Source organism: Oncorhynchus mykiss, chromosome 16, assembly GCF_057628025.1.
Source record: "Oncorhynchus mykiss isolate SJ-2025 chromosome 16, ASM5762802v1, whole genome shotgun sequence".
Lineage (NCBI taxonomy): Eukaryota > Metazoa > Chordata > Actinopteri > Salmoniformes > Salmonidae > Oncorhynchus > Oncorhynchus mykiss.
The window spans coordinates 29,267,253-29,292,223 of record NC_143037.1 but is presented as its reverse complement, the minus strand read 5'-3'; the positions used below and the strand labels follow the sequence as shown (position 1 = coordinate 29,292,223).

At 47.0% G+C, this 24,971-nt stretch overlaps 1 protein-coding gene across 2 annotated transcripts in view; it reads right to left on the bottom strand.

Moving 5' to 3' along the window:
- Positions 1-24,971, bottom strand: part of LOC110491795 (proline-rich protein 12) — a 55,922-nt gene that overhangs the window by 17,307 nt on the left and 13,644 nt on the right. The window contains exons 3-8 of one of the 2 annotated variants that reach the window (XM_036946708.2): positions 11,473-11,637; positions 6,724-11,129; positions 6,259-6,489; positions 5,408-6,092; positions 347-858; positions 51-167 (exon numbers count right to left, since the gene is read on the bottom strand). In XM_036946708.2, coding sequence (XP_036802603.2) covers positions 51-167; positions 347-858; positions 5,408-6,092; positions 6,259-6,489; positions 6,724-11,129; positions 11,473-11,637 — 6,116 coding nt within the window. The remainder of the gene's footprint in view (positions 1-50; positions 168-346; positions 859-5,407; positions 6,093-6,258; positions 6,490-6,723; positions 11,130-11,472; positions 11,638-24,971) is intronic. The other variant, XM_090202533.1, reaches the window with a different exon arrangement.

The following is a 24,971-nucleotide window of genomic DNA, read 5'->3' as shown; positions in this document are numbered from 1 at the left end:
ACATTGAGCAGTGACAGTCATGTGTTTGGTGGACAGACGGACTGACTCACGTTGCTGGTGGCACAGAACTGCCTCTCTCCGTCCTTGATCTCAGGGCTGAACTTCTGCAGCAGGGCTTTCTGCACCCTCCAGATGGGGGGAGGCTCTCGACCGGTCTTCAGGGCCAGCTAGGGTTTGAGGGGTGAGGGAGTCAATACATCACATACTGAACACTCACCTACCATATATGAACACACACATACTCTCACACACTTAACAGAATAGATGGACTATTTTGACAAACCATCAAACCTAGCGACTGTTGATTAGTAATGTATTTTTTACTCACACATACACACACAAATACCTTCATAGTTGCAATGTCTTCCACACGCACCACAAACTCGTCCCTCTCTCGGAAAATGCCTTCACCTCCGCTCTCGCTCTCATCCTCCTCGCTCTCTCCGGCGATGGCGGCATCCTCCTGCTTCTGAGCCACGTGCAGCGAGGTGACCTGAGAGGCAGGGGCTTCTTCCGGGGACGCGCGGGGCTCCGGTGAGTACTTGGGGATATCCGTGGCCGGGGATGACTGAGGAAGCGGGGAGGAGAGAGGGAGAGTGGCAGAAGCAGGATGAAGAGGGGAGGGATAGAGAGGGAGGGTTGCGTGAACAGGATGAAGAGGGGAGGGATTGAAAGGAGGGAGGGGGCTCAGAGGTTGGGACTTCTGCTGTTGTGCTGCTTCTTGTGGCGGCAGGGGTGATGAAGGGAGAGAGAGGGGAGGTAAGGGGGAAGGCGGGGGAGAGGGAGAGAAGGATTGAGCGGGGGAGGCAGAGGGAGGTGGGGGTGCGACTGGTGCCTCCTGGGACTCTGGGAGGGAAGCTGGAAAATGGAGAGAAGTGCTCATGTAATTTTCTTCAAGAATCAATAGGTATATACGGTTTAATTTAAATGAAACAAAACAGCTGTAAAGATCACAGTTGTGGGCCTTTAATATCATTCAGTTCAAACTTTTAGAACTATCATCATAACGTTTCTATTACTCAGTTCTTTACTTTGTGTGCAATAGGAAATCGATTCAAGGACAGAATTTTACAGCAACAGCACAGCCACAGGCTAAAATAATTATTTGCCATGAGCTAACTCCTGAAAATAAATTTGAAGAAAAATGGGGCATGAGCTGAACCAACAAGAATATGAAGAAAAGTCTTGTAAGATATGAGAAGGGGAACATTTTTTCCTGGTTCCAAAAATAGATATATTATCTACACTGAACAAAAACATAAACGCAAGATGTAAAGTGTGCCCAAATTTGTTTGCATCCATGTTAGTGAGCATTTCTCTTTTGTCAAGATAATCCATTCAGCTAAAAGGTGTGGCATTTCAAGAATCTGATTAAACAGCATGATGATTATACAGGTGCATCATGTGTTGGGGACAATAAAAGGCCACTCTAAAATGTGCAATTTTGTCACACAACCCCACATCTCAAGTTTTGATGAAGAGTGCAATTGGCATGCTGACTGCAGGAATGTCCACAAGAGCTGTTGAATGTTAATTTCTCTACCATAAGCCGTTTGAAATTTAGCAGTACGTCCAACCGGCCTCAAACTGCAGACCATGTATGGCGTAGTGTGGGAGAGCGGTTTGCTGATGTCAACGTTGTGAACAGAGTGCCCATGGTGGTGGTGGGGTTATGGTGTGGGCAAGCATAAGCTACGGACAATGAACACAATTGCATTTTATCAATGGCAATTTCAACGCACAGAGATACCATGATGAGATCCTGCCATTCACTCGCCACCATCACCTCATTTTTCAGCATGATAATGTGCGGCCGTGTCGCAAGGATCTGTACACAATTCCTGGAAGCTGAAAATTTCCCAGTTCTTCCATGAACTGTATACTCACTAGACAGGTCACCCATTGAGCACGTTTGGGATGCTCTGGATCGACATGTACGACAGCGTATTCCAGTTCCTGCCAATACCCAGCAACTTCGCACAGCAATTGAAGAGTGGGACAACATTCCACAAGCCGCAATCAACAGCCTGATTAACTCTATCCGAAGGAGATGTGTCGCACTGCATGAGGCAAATGGTGGTCACACCCAATACTGACTGGTTTTCTGATCCACACCCCGACCTTTTTAAGTTATTTGTGACCAACAGATCTGTACTCGCAGTCATGAGAAATCCATAGATTAAGGACTAAGGAATTTATTTTTATTGACTGATGAATTGTAATTCAGTATAATCTTTGAAATGTATTTATATTCACTATATACAGTGCATTCGGAAAATATCCAGACCCCTTGACATTTCTCATTTTGTTACGTTACAGCCTTATTCTGAAATATATATATTTTTTTATTATTCCTCAATCTACACACAATACCCCTTAATGACACAGTGAAAACAGGTTCTTAGGTTCTTGTTTGCAAATCTATTAAATATAAAAATAAATACCTTATCCTTATACAGTTGAAGTCAGAAGTTTACATACACTTAGGATGGAGTCATTAAAACTAGTTTTTCAACCACTCCACAAATGTTTGTTAACAAACTATAGCTTTGGCAAGTCGGTTAGGACATCTACTTTGTGCATGACACAAGTAAATTTTCCAACAATTGTTTACAGACAGGTTGTTTCACTGTATCACAATTCCAGTGGGTCAGAAGTTTACATACACTAAAGTTGACTTTGCCTTTAAACAGCTTGGAAAATTCCAGAAAATTATGTCATGGCTTTAGAAACGTCTGACAGGCTAATTTACATAATTTGAGTCAATTGGAGGTGTACCTGTGGATGTATTTCAAGGCCTACCTTCAAACTCAGTGCCTCTTTGCTTGACATCATGGGAAAATCAAAAGAAATCAGCCAAGACCTCAGAAAAAAAATTGTAGACCTCCACAAGTCTGGTTCATCCTTGGGAGCAATTTCCAAATGCCTGTACAAACAATAGTACGCAAGTATAAACACCATGGGACCATGCAGTCTCCTAGAGATGAATGTACTTTGGTGTGAATAGTGCAAATCAATCCCAGAACAACAGCAAATTACCTTGTGAAGATGCTGGACGAAACAGGTACAAAAGTATCTATATCCAGGGTAAAACGAGTCCTATGTTGACATAACCTGAATGGCCGCTCAGCAAGGAAGAAGCCACTGCTTCAAAACAGCCATAAAAAAGCCAGACTATGGTTTGCAACTGGACATGGGGACAAAGATCGTACTTTTGGAGAAATGTCCTAGAACTGTTTTGTCATAATGACCATCGTTATATTTGGAGGGAAAAGGGGAACGCTTGCAAGTTGAAGAACACCTTCCCAACTGTGAAGCACGGGGGTGGCAGCATCATGTTGTGGTTCCTTAAGGACAACAAAGTCAAGGTATTGGAGTGGCCATCACAACGCCCTGACCTCAGTCCTATTAAACATTTGTGGGCAGAACTGAAAAAGCGTGTGCGAGCAAGGAGGCCTACAAACCTGACTCAGTTACACCAGCTCTGTCAGGAGGAATGGGCTAAAATTCACCCAACTTATTGTGGGAAGCTTGTGGAAGGCTACCCAAAACAGTTCACCCAAGTTAAACCATTTAAAGGCAATGCTACCAAATACTAATTGAATGTATGTAAACTTCTGACCCACTGGGAATGTAATGAAATAAATAAAAGCTGAAATAAATCATTCTCTCTACTATTATTCTGACATTTCACATTCTTAAAATAAATTGGTGATCCTAACTGACCTAAGACAGGGATTTTTACTAGGATTAAATGTCAGGAATTGTGAAAAACTGAGTTTAAATGTATTTGGCTAAGGTGTATGTAAACTTCTGACTTCAACTGTAGGTATTCAGACCCTTTATTATGAGACTTGAAATTGAGCTCAAGTATGTCCTGTTCCATTTCACTTGATTGGAGTCCACCTGTGGGAAATTCAATTGATTGGACATGATTTGGAAAGGCACACCCGTCTATATAAGGTCCCACAGTTGACAGTGCATGTCAGAGCAAAAACCAAGCCACGAGGACGAAGGAATTGTCTGTTGCACTCCGAGACTGGAATGTGTCGAGTCACAGATCTGGGGAAGGGTACCAAAAAAATGTCTGCAGCATTGAAGGTTCCCAAGAACACAGTGGTCTCCATCATTCATAAATGGAAGAAGTTCGGAACAACCAACCCTTTCTAAGGCTGGCCGCCTGGCCAAACTAAGCAATTGGGAGAGAAGGGCCTTGGGTCAGGGAGGTGACCAAGACCCAATGGTCACTATCAGAGCTCCAAAGGTCATCTGTGGAGATGGGAGAACCTTCCAGAAGGACAACCATCTCTGCAGAACTCCACCAATCAGGCCTTTATGGTAGAGTGGCCAGACGGAAGCCACTCCTCAGTAAGAGGCACATGACAGCCTGATTGGAGTTTTCCCAAAAGGCACCTAAAGGACTCTCAAACCATGAGAAACTGCATTCTATGGTTTGATGAAACCAAGATTGAACTCTCTGGCCTGAATCCCTATGTTTAGCATGGTTGTGGCAGCATCATGCTGTCGGGATGTTTTTCAGCAGCAGGGACTGGGAGACTAGTCAGGATTAAGGGAAAGATGAACGGAGCAAAGTACAGAAAGCACAAAGTACACAAAGCACTCAGGACCTCAGACTGGGGGCGAAGGTTCATCTTCCAATAGGACAACGACCCTAAGCACACAGCACAGACAATGCAGGAGTAGCTACGGGACAAGTCACTGAATGTCCTTGAGTGGCCCACCCAGAGCCCGGACTTGAACCCGATCGAACATCTCTGGAGAGACCTGAACATAGCTGTGCAGCGACGCACCCCATCCAACCTGACAGAGCTTGAGAGGATCTGCAGAGAACAATGGGAGAAACTCTCCAAATACAGCTGTGCCAAGCATGCAAGAAGACTCAAGGCTGTAATCGATGCCAAAGGTGCTTCAACAAAGTACTGAGTAAAGGGTCTGAATAATTAGGTAAATGTGATCGTTTTTTATTTTCAATACATTTGCAGAAATGTCTGGGGTATTCTGGGGCTTTGTCATTATTAGGTATTGTGTGTAGATTGCTGAGAAAAACAACAATTTAATCCAATTTAGAACACAACAAAATATGGAAAAAGTCAAGGGGCTCAGATATTATGGTACAATATTTTATACTATTACATCTGAGCCAAAATAGTAAATATGTGGGAAACTACTACTAAGTGGTCGCTTGCCACATTTTATGCTGCACTGTGCAACTTTTATTAAAAACTTGACATCCAAATATGACAGTTTTCGTTTGCAATCTCAGTTGATCCCCTCACCTCGCAAGGACATCATGTTTTTTTTTTCTCCTCTTGCCATACTGGCATTGGCAATCATCGACAACAAAATATCATCAATATGATCTGTATCGGCCCGGTATTTCCCTTACCTTCTAATTTGTGGGCACCAAGTGTTTCAAACTCTGGCGCCTCCTCTTCCATAACCTTCACTTCACTCTCATTACCCCCTCCTCCCATCTTCTTCTCTTCCTCATCATCATCATCATCATCATCATCATTCTCCTCCATCTCCCGGTCCTCTCGCTGTAGTACAGCCGGCTCGGCCGCCTGGAGCTGGGTGTGAGGGGTGTGTGAGGGGGTCTGGGGGCTGAGGGTGGGGGGCTGCAGAGGGGTCGATGTGTGCTGGGCCTGCCTGGGTTGGGGTTGGGACTGGGGTGGGGGAGGAGGAGGGGGCGGCTGGAAGGCCAGCTGCGGTGTATCATAGAGAGCCGAGATGGCTGAGGAGATGCTCTTCTGCAGGTCCTGGTTCTTGCCCACCGAATCCTCCTCATCCGAGGAGAACGAGGGCAGCGTCTCCAGGTTCCTCTTCAGCTCGTCATCCAGGGTGCGCTTGCAGGGGCTGGGGCAGCCAACCAGGGCCAGGCCGCCGTTGCCCTCACCCTCCCCGAATGGAGGCGGCACTGGGGACAAGGGACAGAGACCGCCACATTTGAGAGGTGAGGTGTCACCATGTCCTGATTCCATTCCCAAGCCCTGAGGTCTCTTTCCCGACTTGAGGAAGTCCATGAAGGAGGCCATGAAGCCCGCCTTGGATTCCGAATCCTTCTCATCCACCTGAGAGAGAGACAGAGAGAGAGTGGGTCGGGAATAGATTAGAGGGGAAATACTGCTTTCCACTCTTCATTTTACCAACTAAGAAGGGTAATATTGTCACATACAACACAAAGGATAAAACAATTTAAACTGATTCAGTGGACAAACAAATGTAAAAGTCCTTTACCCTTCCATCCATCCCCTCTCCATCCACTCCATCACTCAGCATCTGGCTGTTCTGCTTGCTCTTGTTCTGGGTCCTGTTGGAGTCTGTCCCTCCGCACGGGGGTCCGGGACTCAGGCCAAGGGAGGGTGCCGAGCCCACAGAGCCGTCCGACAGAGCGGGGTCTGTACCAGACAGAGAGTCTATCCTCAGCAGGTCGTCGGAAGAGGACATGGAGCCGATGGGCAGTTTGATCTACGACAGGAAAAAAACGGGAAAAGTTTTGTTAAAACGCCAATAGAGTACAGAGTACAGTAAACTGTACAGAGTAAAGTAAAACGTGGTTAAATCTTGACATTCGACTACTTTAGAGATCTGAAACTGTTTGACAATCTTTGATTTGAAAGTGTAATGTCCCTTTAAGTATAGGCCTGCTATGACATCTATATTTCCCCCTGGGGATTAATAAAGTTCAATTCAATCACTCACCTTGAGAGGTGGTATGGGCTCCTGATGCTGTGGAGCCTGGTGGTGGAGCTGATGCTGTTGTTGCTGATGGTGGTGTTGCTGCATGTGGTCCTTCCTAGACATCTCCATAAACATGTCATTTCTCCTCACCCGGCATCCACCACCACGATCCCTGCCCAGTTTACCCTCCATTCCTCCTCCATTACCCCCTCCTACTCCGGTTCCTCCTCCCATCTCACCGGTCAACATTTCGCAGGGCGTGTGCTGCTCTGGCTGCGGGCGAATGCGAGGCCTACCCCTGGGCCTGGGAGGCCCCTCTCTCTTTTGCTTGGTGGGCTTACGGCCCCTCTTCTTGACCATGTCCTGCGACATGAGCTGGGGAGGGGGGCCGAGGGGGGGGTAGCCTGTCGTGTGGTAGAAGTTAAGGTCTCCCATGAGGGGGCTGAGCGTGCCTCCTCCTCCAGCCCCAACTCCTGTCTTACGGCAACTGGAGACCAGGTCAGGGAGGAGGTCGGGGAGCCGGCGGCTGTTCAGGCGGATGTCTGCCGGCTGGTTGTCCTTGTCCTCGTCATCCTCGAACTCGTACTCCTGCGCGTAGCTCTTCTTGGGCAGCGTGTTGGGGTCCCGGCGCTCTTTGAGCAGATGGAACGAGCTCGACTTGAGTAGCTTCTTGGGGCGCGAAGAGCAGAAGATGGGTGAGGTGAGGCCTCCAGGACTGACACCAGTACCGCCAGCGCCCCCGCCTGGACTCGAGGACAATTTCCCCGGGCCAGTGACACCCACGCCTCCGGGGCCCTGCAACTGGATCAGGCCCAGCTGCTCCGTATTAACGGTGGAGGGCAGCTCGTGGGTCTTAAGGGAGTCCAGGTCCATGGTGCTGCTGCCTGACTCGGAGAGACCGTGGCAGTACTGCACGTAGCCCTGGTCGCCGCCGTGGTGGCCATGCATGTCGTAGCTGGCTCTTCCGCTTCCCCCTCCACTTCCTCCACCTGAATTAGCCTTCATGGCCTCCTCATGGCCATCTCCTGGTCCCTCTTTGTTCATCTCCCCCTGCATTGGGCCTGCGCTTCCTCCGGTGCAGCTCGACTTGGAGTAGTCGTCTGAGCAGAACATGTCCTCCATGCCAGGGAAGAAGGAGCGGTCCTCGTCTTGCAGGAGCGAGTCCGGGAAGCAGATGGAGGTGAGTGGGACGAAGTGATTCTGGCTCTGGCCGCCGCTTTTCTCCACAGGGCTGACCGTGTCAAATGGGTGCTGCTCAGAGCGCTGTTGCTGGTCCAATTGGACCTGCTGGCCCAGGGTGAGCTGGGAAGGGTGGGACTGGGACTTCTGTTGCTGTGAGTGGGTGGAAGCTGAGGGAGGGGGCAAGTGGTTGGACAGGGGGTGAGCATGGCCTTGGGAGTGGTGCCCTGAGTGGCTTTGCTGGTGGTGTGAGTTGGGGTGTTGCTGTTGTTGATGGTGCTGGGGGAGGTGGTGCACTTGCGAGGAGGCGGATAAGCCCATGTCAGGCTCAGAGAGTAATGAGTGGACCTCTGAGTGTTGAGGGTGGTGGGACGAGAGCCTCTGCTGCTCTTGTTGCATGCGGCACTCTCCGCTCCCTCCACCGCTCCCTCCACCACTCCCTCCTCCTCTCCTCCCCTCCACTCCCCCTCCATCCGTACTGGAGGTCTGGGAGAGCGAGCACTCCAGCATGTCCAGGGAGGACACCACCGAGCTCTGCTGTTGTTGCTTGGACTGGCTCTGGTCCTGCTGAGGAGGTCCGTGGCTGTAGTGAGTGGCCGCCACTGCGGCCTCCAAAGCCTGGGACTGGAGTTGTAGCTGAAGCTGGGAAGCCTGCTGGGTCGGAGTCTGGTGTTTATTCGGGCCCATTCGCCCTCCGGCTCCATCCATCATACCTTGTTGTTGGCTCACCGAATGCTGCTGCTGCTGATGGGGTTCCATCTTGTTGCGGGTGGTGTGGGACAGCACAGACTGGAGCAGGTGGGGCGTTTGGCGAGACTGGTGTGTGGGGGAATCCATGAGGGTGGCTGAGGCTTGAGACTGAGAGTGTTGTTGCTGCTGGACCTCGGGGGTCTTGCGTGGGTACACCAGCTCCGAGCGCTCTTGTGGCTTCTTCTGCGGGTCCATGTGAGTGAGGGATTGAAGGTGGGCATGGGAGGCGGTGTGCTGTTGCTGCGGGTGGGAGGTGTGTTGGGGGCCCAGGGAGTATGGGTCGCCACGGCCGTAGTGCACCACTGATCCCAGAGAGTGGTGGAGGAGGGGGTGACTTTGCTCAGCACTTCCTCTTCCTCCAATCCTGCCACCACCTCGTCTGTCATTCCTCTGTTGTTGTTGTTGCTGTTTCTTGAGAGACATCTCCAGCTGCCTGTCTAGGCCAGTAACCCCCCCGCCCGATTCGGTGCTGGAGGTGGCGCTGTGAGTGCGGATAACGCTCTGGAGGTGGCACCTCTCCTCAGAGCTCTTTCCCAGCTCATAGGAAGACAGCCCTTTGCCGCCATCTGTGGTGGAGGAGACGGGCTGTGGAGGTGCCTGCTGTTGGGCCGTCTGTTGAGATTGTTGCTGCTGGGAGTGGTGATGGGACTCCTGGGACGCTGGACTGGCCTGGGCTTGGAAAAGGTGCTGGATCAAGAAGTCGTCATCCACGTCCTCTTGAGACCTCTGAGAGCCCACACCTAGCATGCTGCTGGGGTCAGATTTGGTCTTGCTGGAGTTGGGGTGGTAGGACTGGGGCCGAGGGCCTCTGGTGTCAGGGTAGCCCTGAGGGGAGGACATGAAGGTGGGGGAAAGGACAGAGGAGATGTATTTGTTGGAGCCCGTTCCTCCTGGGGTCTTGGTGGGGCAGGCAGGGGCAGGGGAGTGCAACCCTGGACGGATGATCCCAGAGTTGGCTGACGGGGAGGGGATCGACTCAGGGATATGGTAAGACCCTCCTCCGCCACCTCCTCTCTCATTTACCATACTGCTCGTGGCTCCTCCTCCTCCTCCTGAGCCAGAAGTCCCACCTCCTGAGCTGCTACTACCACCGCCTCCTGAGGTTCCACCCCCAGACGGCCCACCCGACCGTAACAGGGCGGGGGAGTGGCCTGGGCCGTAACCTATTGACGGACTTCCCTCTCCGCCTAGAGAGGAGGGGAGGGAACCGTAAGCAGAGTCAGTCCCGTATACCACATCCGCAGAGTACGACTGGCTTTGCCCTCCAAGGCTCCCATAACCTTTTCTTACCCCGGATGAGCTCAGGTCTTGGGCCTGAGGGGAGCTGAAGCCGCCATATGACTGGGGGAGGTGGGAGAGAGGGGGCTGACTGGGTGAGTATGACTGGGTCTGCGGTTGCGGCGGGGTTTGGCCTGCGAGGGCAGCGGTGGGGGGTTTCACAAGGGGTGCGGGTGAGCTGTAGCTCGAGAGCCTGTGCTTGGGTAAGGGCTGCTGGGCAGACGAGGATGAGGTTGGAGGGGGCTGTTGCTGCTGGGGAGCTGGGGGAGCGCTCTGGGTGGGAGGCTGCTGTCTAGAGGGGCCCGAGCTAGAGCTGGAGGGGGGAATGGAGTTGGAGGGGTGGGCTCCCGAGGCAGAGGAGGAAGAAGAAGAGGAGGTCGAAGAAGTGGAGGATGCAGAAGGGGGCGTGTGAGGGGTGCGGGAGGAGGACACCGAGCTGGCCGAGGAGTAGCCGCTGCTAGAGTTGCTCTTGGCGCCCTTCCCCACTGCTGAAGAGGAGGAGGACGAGTAAGGGGGCTGGATGATTGGCCGATAAACCTGTTCTGTCCGGGAAGAGGCCTTGTGGTCCGAGGAGGGACTCTGGTCACCCAGGGGGCTGCAGGAGAGGCCGGCATGCCGGGGGTGGGCTATCTGCTGGTACCCGGCTCCTCCGCAGCTGAGGTACTGCTGTAGGGAGTGGGCTGCCGAGGAGGAGAGCTGTGACTGGGACGGCGTGGGCCGCTGGTAGTGCTTGATTACGCTGTCCTGCCGGGGCACAGCCCTCTCCTGGACCGAGTTAGATTGGGCCTGAGCTTGGGCCTGAGCCTGAGCTTGGGCTGAGGAGAACACTGAGGCATTGTACAACTGGGAGGACTGGTCCTGCAGCTGGGAGGACAGCAGGTTGAACTGGTGGGACTGGATGTGTAGCGCCGACGAAGCTTGGGCCGAGGAGGCGGCGCCTGTGGAGTCCTGGGCACCACGGTAGGCTGCGGCGGCGCCCTGAGAGGACAGGAGGCGGTCGAAGCCCAGGCTGGACTGGGCGGGACCCTTAATGTGTAGCAGAGGGTCGTGGGGGGAGAGGAGTCCATTGGAGGTAGGGCTGAACGTGGGAGTGTCCTGGAGGGTGGGGAAGGAGCGGCTGGAGAAGGAGGCTGGGTGCTGATAGGCCGAGAGGGCAGAGGAAGAGGGGAAGGAGCCCGAGCCGGAGATGAAGAGCTCGGCAGGGGCAGGGGTGTGCATCGCTGTCAGGGTCAGATAAAGAGACAAGAGGACGATTATTCAACACCCGTCAACTGAAAAAAACTGACAAGCATGAGTAAATAAATTGTAACCTACTCCCCTCCTGTAAAATTTAAACAGATAAGACAAACCAATATCCAAATGACACCAGCATAACCTCAATGCAAATCACTGACAGTATTCACCGTTCATAATAAGGCGAGGCGCGACAATGCCGACATAAGAGAGGAATAACAATTCGACATTGTTTGGCGTTGGAAATGTCATATTGTTTTTTGCAACCCCGTTTTGAATGTCAACACATTAACAACACAGGTCTGGTCACATGCCTGGTCACATGCCTACCTGTCTGCCAGGACGGAGTGCGGAACTGGGAAAGCAGGGAGGAGGCGGAGGGTTGAGGCTGGGGACCCCGCTGGGACTCAAGAGCAGAGATCAGATTCATGACTGAGGCATCTGGGCCAGAGGGGCTGGCGTGGTGCAGACCTGTGTCAAATAGTCCAGAGAGACCTGATGAGACAAATACAACCATGAGTAAACCGTGATGACCATGTCCTTATTTGACAGCAAACTCAACAGGACCCACTTTCTCAAAAGCATCTTAAGGCTACAGTGCCTTGCGAAAGTATTCGGCCCCCTTGAACTTTGCGACCTTTTGCCACATTGCAGGCTTCAAACATAAAGATATAAAACTGTATTTTTTTGTGAAGAATCAACAACAAGTGGGACACAATCATGAAGTGGAACAACATTTATAGGATATTTCAAACTTTTTTAACAAATCAAAAACTGAAAAATTGGGCGTGCAAAATTATTCAGCCCCCTTAAGTTAATACTTTGTAGCGCCAATTTTTGCTGCGATTACAGCTGTAAGTCGCTTGGGGTATGTCTCTATCAGTTTTGCACATCGAGAATTTTGAATTTTTTTCCCATTCCTCCTTGCAAAACAGCTCGAGCTCAGTGAGGTTGGATGGAGAGCATTTGTGAACAGCAGTTTTCAGTTCTTTCCACAGATTCTCGATTGGATTCAGGTCTGGACTTTGACTTGGCCATTCTAACACCTGGATATGTTTATTTTTGAACCATTCCATTGTAGATTTTGCTTTATGTTTTGGATCATTGTCTTGTTGGAAGACAAATCTCCGTCCCAGTCTCAGGTCTTTTGCAGACTCCATCAGGTTCTCTTCCAGAATGGTCCTGTATTTGGCTCCATCCATCTTCCCATCAATTTTAACCATCTTCCCTGTCCCTGCTGAAGAAAAGCAGGCCCAAACCATGATGCTGCCACCACCATGTTTGACAGTGGGGATGGTGTATTCAGGGTGATGAGCTGTGTTGCTTTTACGCCAAACATAACGTTTTGCATTGTTGCCAAAAAGTTCAATTTTGGTTTCATCTGACCAGAGCACCTTCTTCCACATGTTTGGTGTGTCTCCCAGGTGGCTTGTGGCGGCAGGGTAGCCTAGTGGTTAGAGCGTTGGACTAGTAACTGGAAGGTTGCAAGTTCAACCCCCCGAGCTGACAAGGTACAAATCTGTCGTTCTGGCCCTGAACAGGCAGTTAACCCACTGTTCCTAGGCCATCATTGAAAATAAGAATTTGTTCTTAACTGACTTGCCTAGTTAAATAAAGGTAAAATAAAAAATAAATAAATAAAAAAACTTTAAACGGCACTTTTTATGGATATCTTTAAGAAATGGCTTTCTTGCCACTCTTCCGTAAAGGCCAGATTTGTGCAATATACGACTTGTGCAATATTTGTGCAATATAGTTCATCCAGAGTGATCATGGGCCTCTTGGCTGCATCTCTGATCAGTCTTCTCCTTGTATGAGCTGAAAGTTTAGAGGGACGGCCAGGTCTTGGTAGATTTGCAGTGGTCTGATACTCCTTCCATTTCAATATTATCGCTTGCACAGTGCTCCTTGGGTTGTTTAATGCTTGGGAAATCTTTTTGTATCCAAATCCGGCTTTAAACGTCTTCACAACAGTATCTCGGACCTGCCTGGTGTGTTCCTTGTTCTTCATGATGCTCTCTGCGCTTTTAACAGACCTCTGAGACTATCACAGTGCAGGTGCATTTATACGGAGACTTGATTACACACAGGTGGATTGTATTTATCATCATTAGTCATTTAGGTCAACATTGGATCATTCAGAGATCCTCACTGAACTTCTGGAGAGAGTTTGCTGCACTGAAAGTAAAGGGGCTGAATAATTTTGCACGTCCAATTTTTCAGTTTTTGATTTGTTAAAAAAGTTTGAAATATCCAATAAATGTCGTTCCACTTCATGATTGTGTCCCACTTGTTGTTGATTCTTCACAAAAATATACAGTTTTTATATCTTTATGTTTGAAGCCTGAAATGTGGCAAAAGGTCGCAAAGTTCAAGGGGGCCGAATACTTTCGCAAGGCACTGTAAGTATATCGTTAGAACTGTCAAAGAAGCATCGTTAAAACAAAGAGCTGTTTCCCCAAAACCATTGTGACTGAAGTTGGAGTTGAAAACGTTTATTATTTACCGACTGCCACAGACCATTCGTAGAAATGCGTCGTTTAGATGCTTTTTTGCCACCTTTCCTCATCACTTTATACAAAGAAGATCTCCGCTAAAACATAGGATCAACATGTTCTCTGTCACCGCTGATAACTTGAGCATGAAGTTAAAGGATAAAAACATGCTTCAAATAAAAAAACGAGACGACCGCATAATAAAATACATTAGGCATATAGGCCTATATATTTAAAATCATATAAAAACACTTTCATGTTCAATTTTGCTAATTGAAGGCTACGGTCTAATTTTTACCCCAATTTACAGTGCATTTGGAAAGTCGTCGGGCCCCTTCACTTTTTCCACATTGTTATATTATAGCCTTATTCTAAAATGTATTTTTCTTGAAAATTCATTAAAAAAAATAACACATTTACATACGTATTTAGACCCTTTACTCAGTACTTTGTTGAAGCACCTATGGGAATGATTACAGCCACAAGTCTTATTGGGTATGTAGCTACAAGATTGGCACACCTGTTTTTGGAGAGTTTCTCACATTTTTTCTCTGCAGATCCTCTCAAACTCTATCAGGTTGGATGGGGAGAGTCGCTGCACAGCAATTTTCAGGTCTCTCCAGAGATTGATCAGATTAAAGTCTGGGCTCTGGAAGGACATTCAAAGACTTGTCCCGAAGCCACTCCTGCGTTGTCTTGGCTGTGTGCTTAGGGTTGATGTCCTGTTGGAAGGTGAACCGTCGCCCCAGTCTGAGGTCTTGAGCGCTCTGGAGCAGGTTCATATGAAGGATCTCTGTACTTTGCTCCATTCATCTTTCCCCCGGTCCTGACTTGTCTCCCAGTCCATGCCGCTGAAAAACCTCCCGATAGCATGATGCGGCCACCACCATGCTTCACCGCAGGAATGGTGCCAGGTTTCCTCCAGACATGACGCTTGGCATTCAGGCCAAAGTGTTCAATCTTGGTTTCATCAGACCAGAGAATCTTGTTTCTCATGGTCAGAGTCGTTTAGGTGCCTTAGGTGCCAAGCGGGCAGTCATGTGCCGTTCACTGAAGAGTGGCTTCAGTCTGGCCACTGTACAATAAACGCCTGATTGGTGGCGTGCTGCAGAGATGGTTGTCCTTCTGGAAGGTTCTCCCATCTCCACAGAGGAACTCTGAAGCTCTGTCAGAGTGATTAATGTTTTGGTACCCTTCCCCAGATCTGTGCACCAACACTATCCTGTCTCGGAGCTCTTCGGACAAGTCCTTCGACCTCATGGCTTGTTTTTTTTCTCTGACATGCACTGTCAACTGTGGGACCTTATATAGACAGAAGTGCCTTTCCAGATCATGTCCAATTAATTATGTATTTATTTATTTCACCTTTATTGAACCAGGAAGGCTAGTTGAGAACAAGTGCGACCTGGCCAGGATAAAGCAAATCAGCGCAGCACAAACAACAACACGGAGTTACATATGGAATAAACAAACATGCAGTCAATAATACAGTAGAAAAAAAGTCTATATTCAGTGTGTGCAAATGAGGTAGTATACCGATGGAAAGGCCATAGATTGGCCATAGTGGTAAAATAATTACAATATAGCAATTAAACACTGGAGTGATAACTGTGCAGAAGATGAGTGTACAAGTAGAGATACTGGGGTGCAAAGGAGCAAAAATAAATAAAATAGATAACAGTATGGGGATGAGGTAGTTGGATGGGCTATTTACAGATAGGATATGAACAGGTGCAGTGATATGTGAGCTGCTCTGACAGCTGGTGCTTAAAGCTAGTGAGGGAGATATGAGACTCCAGCTTCAGTGATTTTAGCAGTTGGTTTCCAGTCATTGGCAGCAGAGAACTGGAATGAAAGGCGGCCAAAGGAGGAATTTGCTTTGGGGGTGACCAGTGAAACATACCTGCTGGAGCGCGTGCTACAGGTGGGTGCTGCTATGGTGACCAGTGAGCTGAGATAAGGTGGGACTTTACCTAGCAAAGACTTATAGATGACCAGGAGCCAGTGTCTTTGGCGATGAATATGAAGCGAGGGCCAGCCAACGAGAGCATACAGGTTGCAGTGGTGAGTAGTATATGGGGCTTTGGTGACAAAACGGATGGCACTGTGATACACTGCATCCAATTGTCTGAGTAGAGTGTTGGAGACTATTTTGTAAATTAAATCGCCGAAGTCAAGGATCGGTAGCATAGTCAGTTTTACGAGGGTATGTTTGGCAGCATGAGTGAAGGATGTTTTGTTGCGAAATAGGAAGCTGATTCTAGATGTAATTTTAGATTGGATATGCTTAATATGAGTCTGGAAGGAGAGTTTAAAGTCTAACCAGACACCTATGTATTTGTAGTTGTCCACATATTCTAAGTCAGAACCGTTTAGAGTAGTGATGCTGGGCGGGCGGGCAGGCAGGTGTGGGCAGCAATCGGTTGAAGAGCATGCATTTAGTTTTACCTGCATTTAAGAGCAGTTGGAGGCCACGGAAGGAGAGTTGTATGGCATTGAAGATTGTCTGGAGGTGAGTTAACACAGAGTCAAAAGAAGGGACACAAGTATACAGAATGGTGTCGTCTGCGTAGAGGTGGGTCGGAGAATCACCAGCAGTAACATCATTGATATATACAGAGAAAAGAGTCAGCCCGAGAATTGAACCCTGTGGCACCCCCATAGAGACTGCCAGAGGTCCAGACAACAGGCCCTCCGATTTGACACACTGAGCTCTGTCTGAGAAGTAGTTGGTGAACCAGGCGAGGCAGTCATTTAAGAAACCAAGGCTGTTGAGTCTACCGATAAGAATGTGGTGATTGACAGAGTCGAAAGCCTTGGCCAGGTCGATAAAGACGGCTGCACAGTATTGTCTTTTATCAATGGCGGTTTTGATATCTTTTAGGACCTTGAGAGTGGCTGAGGTGCACCCTTGACCAGCTCGGAAACCAGATTGCATAGCGGAGAAGGTACAGTGGGATTCGAAATGGTCAGTGATCTGTTTGTTAACTTGGATTTCAAAGATTTTAGAAAGGCAGGGAAGGATAGATATAGGTCAGTAGCAGTTTGGGTTTAGAGTGTCTCCCCCTTTGAAGAGGGGGATAACCGCGGCAGCTTTCCTATCTTTGGGGATCTCAGACGATATGAAAGAGAGGTTGAACAGGCTAGTAATAGGGGTTGCAACAATTTCAGCGACCGGCTGATTTGTAGGGGGTCCAGCTTTTGCATCTCTTTCAGAACATCAGCTATCTGGATAAAGGTAAAGGAGAAATGGGGCGGCTTGGGCAAGTTGCTGTGGGGGGGTGCAGGGCTGTTGACCGGTGTAGGGGTAGCTAGGTGGAAAGCATGTCTATTGAATTTCTCAATTATCGCGGATTTATCGGTGGTGACAGTGTTTCCTAGCTTCAGTGCAGTGGCCAGCTGGGAGGAGGTGCTCTTATTCTCCATAGACTTTACAGTGTCCCAGAACTTTTTGGAGTTTGTGCTACAAGACACAAATTTATGTTTGAAAAAGCTAGCCTTCGCTATCCTAACTGCCTGTGTATATTGGTTCCTAACTTCCCTGAAAAGTTGTATATTGCGGGGCCTATTTGAAGCTAATGCAGTACACCACAGAATATTTTTGTGCTTGTCTAGGACGGTCAGGTCTGGAGTGAACCAGGGGCTATATCTGTTTCTGGTTCAACATTTTTTGAACGGGGAAAGCTTATTTAAGATGGTGAGGAAAGCACTTTTAAAGAATATCAAGGCATCCTCTACTGATGGAATGAGGTCAATGTCCTTCCAGGATACCCGGGCCAGGTCGATTAGAAAGGCCTGCTCGCTGAAGTGATTTAGGGAGCGCTTGACAGCGATGAGCGGTGGTCATTTGACCGCAGACCCATTACGGACACAGGCAATGAGGCAGTGATTGCTGAGATCCTGGTTGAAGACAGCAGAGGTATTTGGAGGGCAAGTTGGTTAGGATGATATACAGTGCCTTGCGAAATTATTCGGCCCCCTTGAACTTTGCAACCTTTTGCCACATTTCAGGCTTCAAACAAAGATATAAAACTGTATTTTTTTTGTGAAGAATCAACAACAAGTGGGACACAATCATGAAGTGGAACGACATTTATTGGATATTTCAAACTTTTTTAACAAATCAAAAACTGAAAAATTGGGCGTGCAAAATTATACAGCCCCCTTAAGTTAATACTTTGTAGCGCCACCTTTTGCTGCGATTACAGCTGTAAGTCGCTTGGGGTATGTCTCTATCAGTTTTGCACATCGAGAATTTTGAATTTTTTTTCCCATTCCTCCTTGCAAAACAGCTCGAGCTCAGTGAGGTTGGATGGAGAGCATTTGTGAACAGCAGTTTTCAGTTCTTTCCACAGATTCTCGATTGGATTCAGGTCTGGACTTTGACTTGGCCATTCTAACACCTGGATATGTTTATTTTTGAACCATTCCATTGTAGATTTTGCTTTATGTTTTGGATCATTGTCTTGTTGGAAGACAAATCTCCGTCCCAGTCTCAGGTCTTTTGCAGACTCCATCAGGTTCTCTTCCAGAATGGTCCTGTATTTGGCTCCATCCATCTTCCCATCAATTTTAACCATCTTCCCTGTCCCTGCTGAAGAAAAGCAGGCCCAAACCATGATGCTGCCACCACCATGTTTGACAGTGGGGATGGTGTGTTCAGCTGTGTTGCTTTTACGCCAAACATAACGTTTTGCATTGTTGCCAAAAAGTTCAATTTTGGTTTCATCTGACCAGAGCACCTTCTTCCACATGTTTGGTGTGTCTCCCAGGTGGCTTGTGGCAAACTTTAAACAACACTTTTTATGGATATCTTTAAGAAATGGCTTTCTTCTTGCCACTCTTCCATAAAGGCCAGATTTGTGCAATATACGACTGATTGTTGTCCTATGGACAGAGTCTCCCACCTCAGCTGTAGATCTCTGCAGTTCATCCAGAGTGATCATGGGCCTCTTGGATGCATCTCTGATCAGTCTTCTCCTTGTATGAGCTGAAAGTTTAGAGGGACGGCCAGGTCTTGGTAGATTTGCAGTGGTCTGATACTCCTTCCATTTCAATATTATCGCTTGCACAGTGCTCCTTGGGATGTTTAAAGCTTGGGAAATCTTTTTGTATCCAAATCCGGCTTTAAACTTCTTCACAACAGTATCTCGGACCTGCCTGGTGTGTTCCTTGTTCTTCATGATGCTCTCTGCGCTTTTAACGGACCTCTGAGACTATCACAGTGCAGGTGCATTTATACGGAGACTTGATTACACACAGGTGGATTGTATTTATCATCATTAGTCATTTAGGTCAACATTGGATCATTCAGAGATCCTCACTGAACGTCTGGAGAGAGTTTGCTGCACTGGAAGTAAAGGGGCTGAATAATTTTGCACGCCCAATTTCAGTTTTTGATTTGTTAAAAATGTTTGAAATATCCAATAAATGTCGTTCCACTTCATGATTGTGTCCCACTTGTTGTTGATTCTTCACAAAAAAAAATACAGTTTTATATCTTTATGTTTGAGGCCTGAAATGTGGCAAAAGGTCGCAAAGTTCAAGGGGGCCGAATACTTTCGCAAGGCACTGTATATGAGGGTGGTTTATAGCAAGCGGTAACGGTGAGTGAGAGACTTGTTTCTGGAAAGGTGCATTTTTAAAAGTAGGAGCTTGAATTTGGGCACAGACCTGGATAGTAAGACAGCACTCTGCAGGCTCTCTCAGCAGTAGATTGCAACACTTCCCCCTTTAGCAGTTCTATCTTGTCAGAAAATGTTATAGTTAGGGATGGAAATTTCAGGAGTTTTGGTGGTCTTCCTAAGCCAGGATTCAGACACGGCTAGGACATCTGGGTTGGCAGAGTGTGCTAAGGCAATGAATAAAACAAACTTAGGGAGGAGGCTTCTAATGTTAACATGCATGAAACCAAGGCTTTTACGGTTACAGAAGTCAAGAAATGAGAACGCCTGGGGAATGGGAGTGGAGCTTGTCACTGCAGGGCCTGGATCAACCTCCACATCATCAGAGGAGGAGTAGGATAAGGGTACGGCTAAAGGCTATAAGAACTGCTCGTCTAGTACGTTCGGAACAGAGAGTAAAAGGAGCAGGTTTCTGGGCACAGTAGAAAAGATTCAAGGCATAATGTACAGACAAAGTTATGGTAGGATGTGAATATAGTGGAGGTAAACCTATGCACTGACTGACAATGAGAGGGATAATGTCCCTAGAAACATAATTAAAACCAGGTGAGGTCACTGCATGTGTGGGAGGTGGAACTAAAGGGTTAATTAAGGCGTATTGAGCAGGGTTAGAGGCTCTACAGTGAAATAAGGTAATAATTACTAACCAAGACAGCAATGAACAAGGCATACTGATATGAGGGAGAGGCATGCGTAGCCAAGTCATCATAGGGGTCCAGTAAGTGGCTCAGGCCGGAGACAAGGCAATTCAGGCAGCTAGCGGGCCGGGGCTAGCAAGCTAGCAGAAGGGCCTTAGAGGGACATCGCGACGGAAGAAAGTCTGTTGTAGCCCCCTCGTGCTGTTACATCTGCAGAACAGTCGCTGTGGATCAACAGGGCTCTGTGTGGTAAAAGGGTCCAAGCCAATTGGCAGAATAGGTATAGAATTTGTCCTATGAGCCTCTTAAGCTTAACAGTCCGATATGCTCAAGACAGCTAGTGGGCCGCGGCTAGCAGATGTGTATTCAGGGGACATCGCAACGGAGGAGCCAGTTGATAACCCCCCTCGGTAGTCCAGTTATGATGGGTCGGCGGGGGTCCAGGCCGATTGGCAAAATAGGTATTATACCCCAAGGAGTGGCTGATGGACCTCTTCGGCTAGCTGGGAGATGGGCCTAGCAGGGCTAGCTCCAGGCTAATTGGTTCTTGCACCGGGACAGAGACGTTAGCCAGGAGTGGCCACTCGGTTAGCAGCTAGCTAGCTGCGATGATCCAGGTGAAAAGGTTCAAAGCTTGCGGTAGGAATTAGAGGTTTTACCTTGTCAGCTCGGGGATTCAATCTTGCAACCTTACCTATCTTAAAATCAATACACAAGTACATATTTTTAAACCTGCATATTTAGTTAATATTGCCTGCTAACATGAATTTCTCTTAACTAGGTAAATTGTGTCACTTCTCTTGCAACAGAGTCCGGGTATATGCAGCAGTTTGGCAGAATTTTACGTAATTATCACATAACATTGAAGGTTGTGCAATGTAACAGGAATATTTAGACTTATGGATGCCACCCGTTAGATAAAATACGGAATGGTTCCGTATTTCACTGAAATAAACGTTTTGTTTTCGAGATGATAGTTTCCCGGATTCGACCATATTAATGACCTAAAGCTCGTATTTCTGTGTGTTATTATGTTATAATTAAGTCTATGATTTGATAGAGCAGTCTGACTGAGCGATGGTAGGCACCAGCAGGCTCGTAAGCATTCATTCAAACAGCACTTTTGTGCGTTTGCCAGCAGCTATTCGCAATGCTTCAAGCATTGAGCTGTTTATGACTTCAAGCCCATCAACTCCCGAGATTAGGCTGTTGTAACCAATGTGAAATGGCTAGCTAGTTAGCGGGGTGCGCGCTAATAGAGTTTCAAAAGTCACTCACTTTGAGACTTGGAGTAGTTGTTCCCCTTGCTCAGCAAGGGCCGCGGCTTTTGTGGAGCAATGGGTAACGATGCTTCGAGGGTGGCTGTTGTCGATGTGTTCCTGGTTCTGGGATGGTGTTCTTCGGCTTGCAAGCCCCCCCATTTTTCCTCCAAACATAACGATGGTCATTATGGCCAAACAGTTCTATTTTTCTTTCATCAGAGTAGAGGACATTTCTCCAAAAAGTACAATCTTTCTCCCCATGTGCAGTTGCAAACCGTAGTCTGGCTTTTTTATGGCGGTTTTGGAGCAGTGGCTTCTTCCTTGCTGAGTGGCCTTTCAGGTTATGTTGATATAGGACTCGTTGTACTGTGGATTTAGATACTTCTGTACCTGTTTCCTCCAGCATCTTCACAAGGTCCTTTGCTGTTGTTCTGGGATTGAGACAGAACTCCGCTCCTTCCTGAGCGGTATGACGGCTGCGTGGTCCCATGGTGTTTATACTTGCGTACTATTGTTTGTACAGATGAACGTGGTACCTTCAGGCATTTGGAAATTGCTTCCAAGGATGAACCAGACTTGTGAAGGTCTACAATTTTTTTCTGAGGTCTTGGCTGAATTCTTTTGATTTTCCCATGATGTCAAGCAAGGTAAATGTAGGCCTTGAAATACATCCACAGGTACACCTCCAATTGACTCAAATTATGTGAATTAGCTTCTAAAGCCATTACATTTTCTGGAATTTCCAAGCTGTTTAAAAGCACAGTCAACTTAGAGTATGTAACCTTCTGACCCACTGGAATTGCGGTACAGTGAATTATAAGTGAAATAATCTGTAAACAGATTCCAACAAGTCTGTAAACAGTTGTTGGAACAATTACTTGTGTCGTGCACAAAGTAGATGTCCTAACCGACTTGTTAAAACTATAGTTTATTAACAAGAAATTTGTGGGGTGGTTGAAAAACAAGTTTTAATAACTCCAACCTAAATGTATGTAAACTTCTGACTTCAACTCTATTTGAGCTGTTCTTTCCAAAATATGGACTTGGTCTTTTACCAAATAGGGCTATCTTCTGTATACCATCCCTATCTTGTCACAACACAACTGGTTGGCTCAACCCCATTAAGGAAAAAAATCCCACAAATTAATTTTTAACAAGGCACTCCTGTTAATTGAAATGCATTCCAGGTGACTACCTCACGAAGCTGGTTGAGAGAATGCCAAGACTGTGCAAAGCTGTCATCAACGCAAAGGGCTACTTGGAAGAATCTCAAATCTCAAATATATTTTGATTTGTTTAACACTTTTCTGGTTACTACATGATTCAATATGTGTTACTTCATAGTTTTGATGTCTTCACTATTATTATACAATGTAGAAAACAGTAAAAAAAAACACAAAAAACAGAATGAGTAGGTATGTCAAACTTCTGACTGGTACTGTAAGTAGTAAACAAGTTATAACTAAGTTACAGCAACTGTAAATTAACTTTTCATCAAGTTGTCAATTTAGCATTGATGATGCTGCTGCTAAAACATAGCTAGCTAACTAGCCCGTTTTGCTGCTGCTAGCTAATGACTGTTTCGCCTAAATTACACTATAGTGACCTGGAAACAGGATGAGATTGCTAAAGTAGTCAAATAATGAATAGGAAACAACTATTCCATCATTATGATGTCATCAAATTTACTTTAGAGAGATGACAATGTTACCATTAACTAGCCAAGTTTGTAAAAAAAAAGCTGAGGTTAGCGATGCTAAAGTTAGCTTTCAGTCAGTCTTCAAAAGAACATTCAAAACGAAACGTGCAATCCGTGATTAGCATGTCCTTTTAATAATAGTTAGTCTTCTATCTAGACACTTCTTGAATGGTTGCTGCCGCTGCCAGGTGCAAGATGCATGGGAGTGGAGGAACAAGCTGATGGCAAATCCATGTGTGTACATTGCAATCGAAAAGTATTCAGACCCCTTGACCTTTCCCACATTATGTTGTTACAGCATTATTCTAAAATGTATTAAATTAATTGTTCACCTCATCAATCTACACTCAATACCCCATAATGACAAAGTGAAAACAGGTTTTCAGAAATGTTTGCAGAGAAATACATTATTTAAATAAGTATTCAGACCCTTTGCTATGAGACTCGAAATTGAGCTCAGGTGCATCCGGTTTTCATTGATCATCCTTGAGATATTGCTACAACATCATTGGAGTCCACCTGTGGTAAATTCAATTGATTGGACACGATTTGGAAAGTGGCCAGACTGAAGCCACTCCTTAGTAAAAGGCACATGACAGCCCGCTTGGAGTTTGCCAAAAGGCACCTAAAGGATTCTGACCATGAGAAAAAAGATTCTCTGGTGTGATGAAACCAAGATAGAACTCTTTGGCCTAAATGCCAAGTGTCGAGTCTGGAGGAAACCTGGCATCATCCCTATGGTGAAGCATGGTGGCAGCAGCATCATGCTGTGTGGATAGTTTTCATCGGCAGGGACTGGGAGACTAGGCAGGATCGAGGCAAAGATGAATGGAGCAAAGTACAGAGATCCTTCATAAAAACCTGCTCCAGAGCGCTCAGGAACTAAGACTGGGGTGAACGTTCACCTTCCAACAGGACAACGACCCTACGCACATTGTAAAACAACACAGGAGTGCCCTTGAGTGGCCCAGCCAGAGCCCGGAGTTGAACCCAATTGAACATCTCTGGAGAGGCCTAAAAATAACTGTGCAGCGACGCTCCCCATCCAACCTGGCAGCTTGACTCCCTAAATACAGGTGTGCCAAAGAAAACTTGAGGCTGTAATCACTGCCATGGGTGCTTCAATAAAGTAGAGTAAAAGGTATTTTTGTTTTTAACTAGGCAAGTCACTTATTTACAATGACGGCCTACACCGGCCAAACTCGGACGACGCTGGGCCAATTGTGCGCCGCCCTATGGTACTCCCAGTCACGGCCGGTTGTGATACAGCCTGGATTGTGATACAGGTTGTCTGTAGTGACGCCTCTAGCACTGAGATGCAATATCTTAGACCACTGCGCCACTTGGGAGCCCCAAGTCTGAATACTTATGTAAATGTGATTGCATTTATTTTCTAAAAACCTGTATTTGTTTTGTCATTATGGGGTATGGTGAGGAGATTGATGAGAAAAAAAATTATAATTCATTTTAGAATACGGCTGTAACGTAACAAAATGTGGAAAAAGTCATGGGGTTTGAATACTTTCCCAATGATGCAGTCCAATGTAAAGTGTTCTCATAACAATGGATTGAACTTCTCTCGCCAAATCAGACAAATTGACTTTTCAGGTGGAAGACAGTACAAAGAAACATTTGCTGCCTTGCAGCCAGCTACTGCACAATTTCTCTTCCTTTTGCTCATTGCTTTGAAGTAGGAATTATCTCTACACGGTGCCAACATTGAGGAATGGAATGTCAATATGACCGGGCGGGGCCAACAGCAGTGTAGGAGGATATGCAAATAACAAATGAATTGGTCTATTAGAATCAGATCGCTTATGATGTTATGTGGCAGCACAAAAACTTCATCCCACCTGAACAGACAGAAATTCCAAGCCATTTTTGCAAACAGCTCTGACACAAAAAGGGTATTATCATAATTTCAGTGTTATTTTGACCTCAGTTTGGAAATACCATTAAAAATATATAAAAAAACAGGAACATCTCATTAAATGCACTGCCACTTTAAGGTAAGATTTGAATGGAGAAAGCTGATCCGAGAGCAGCGCTGC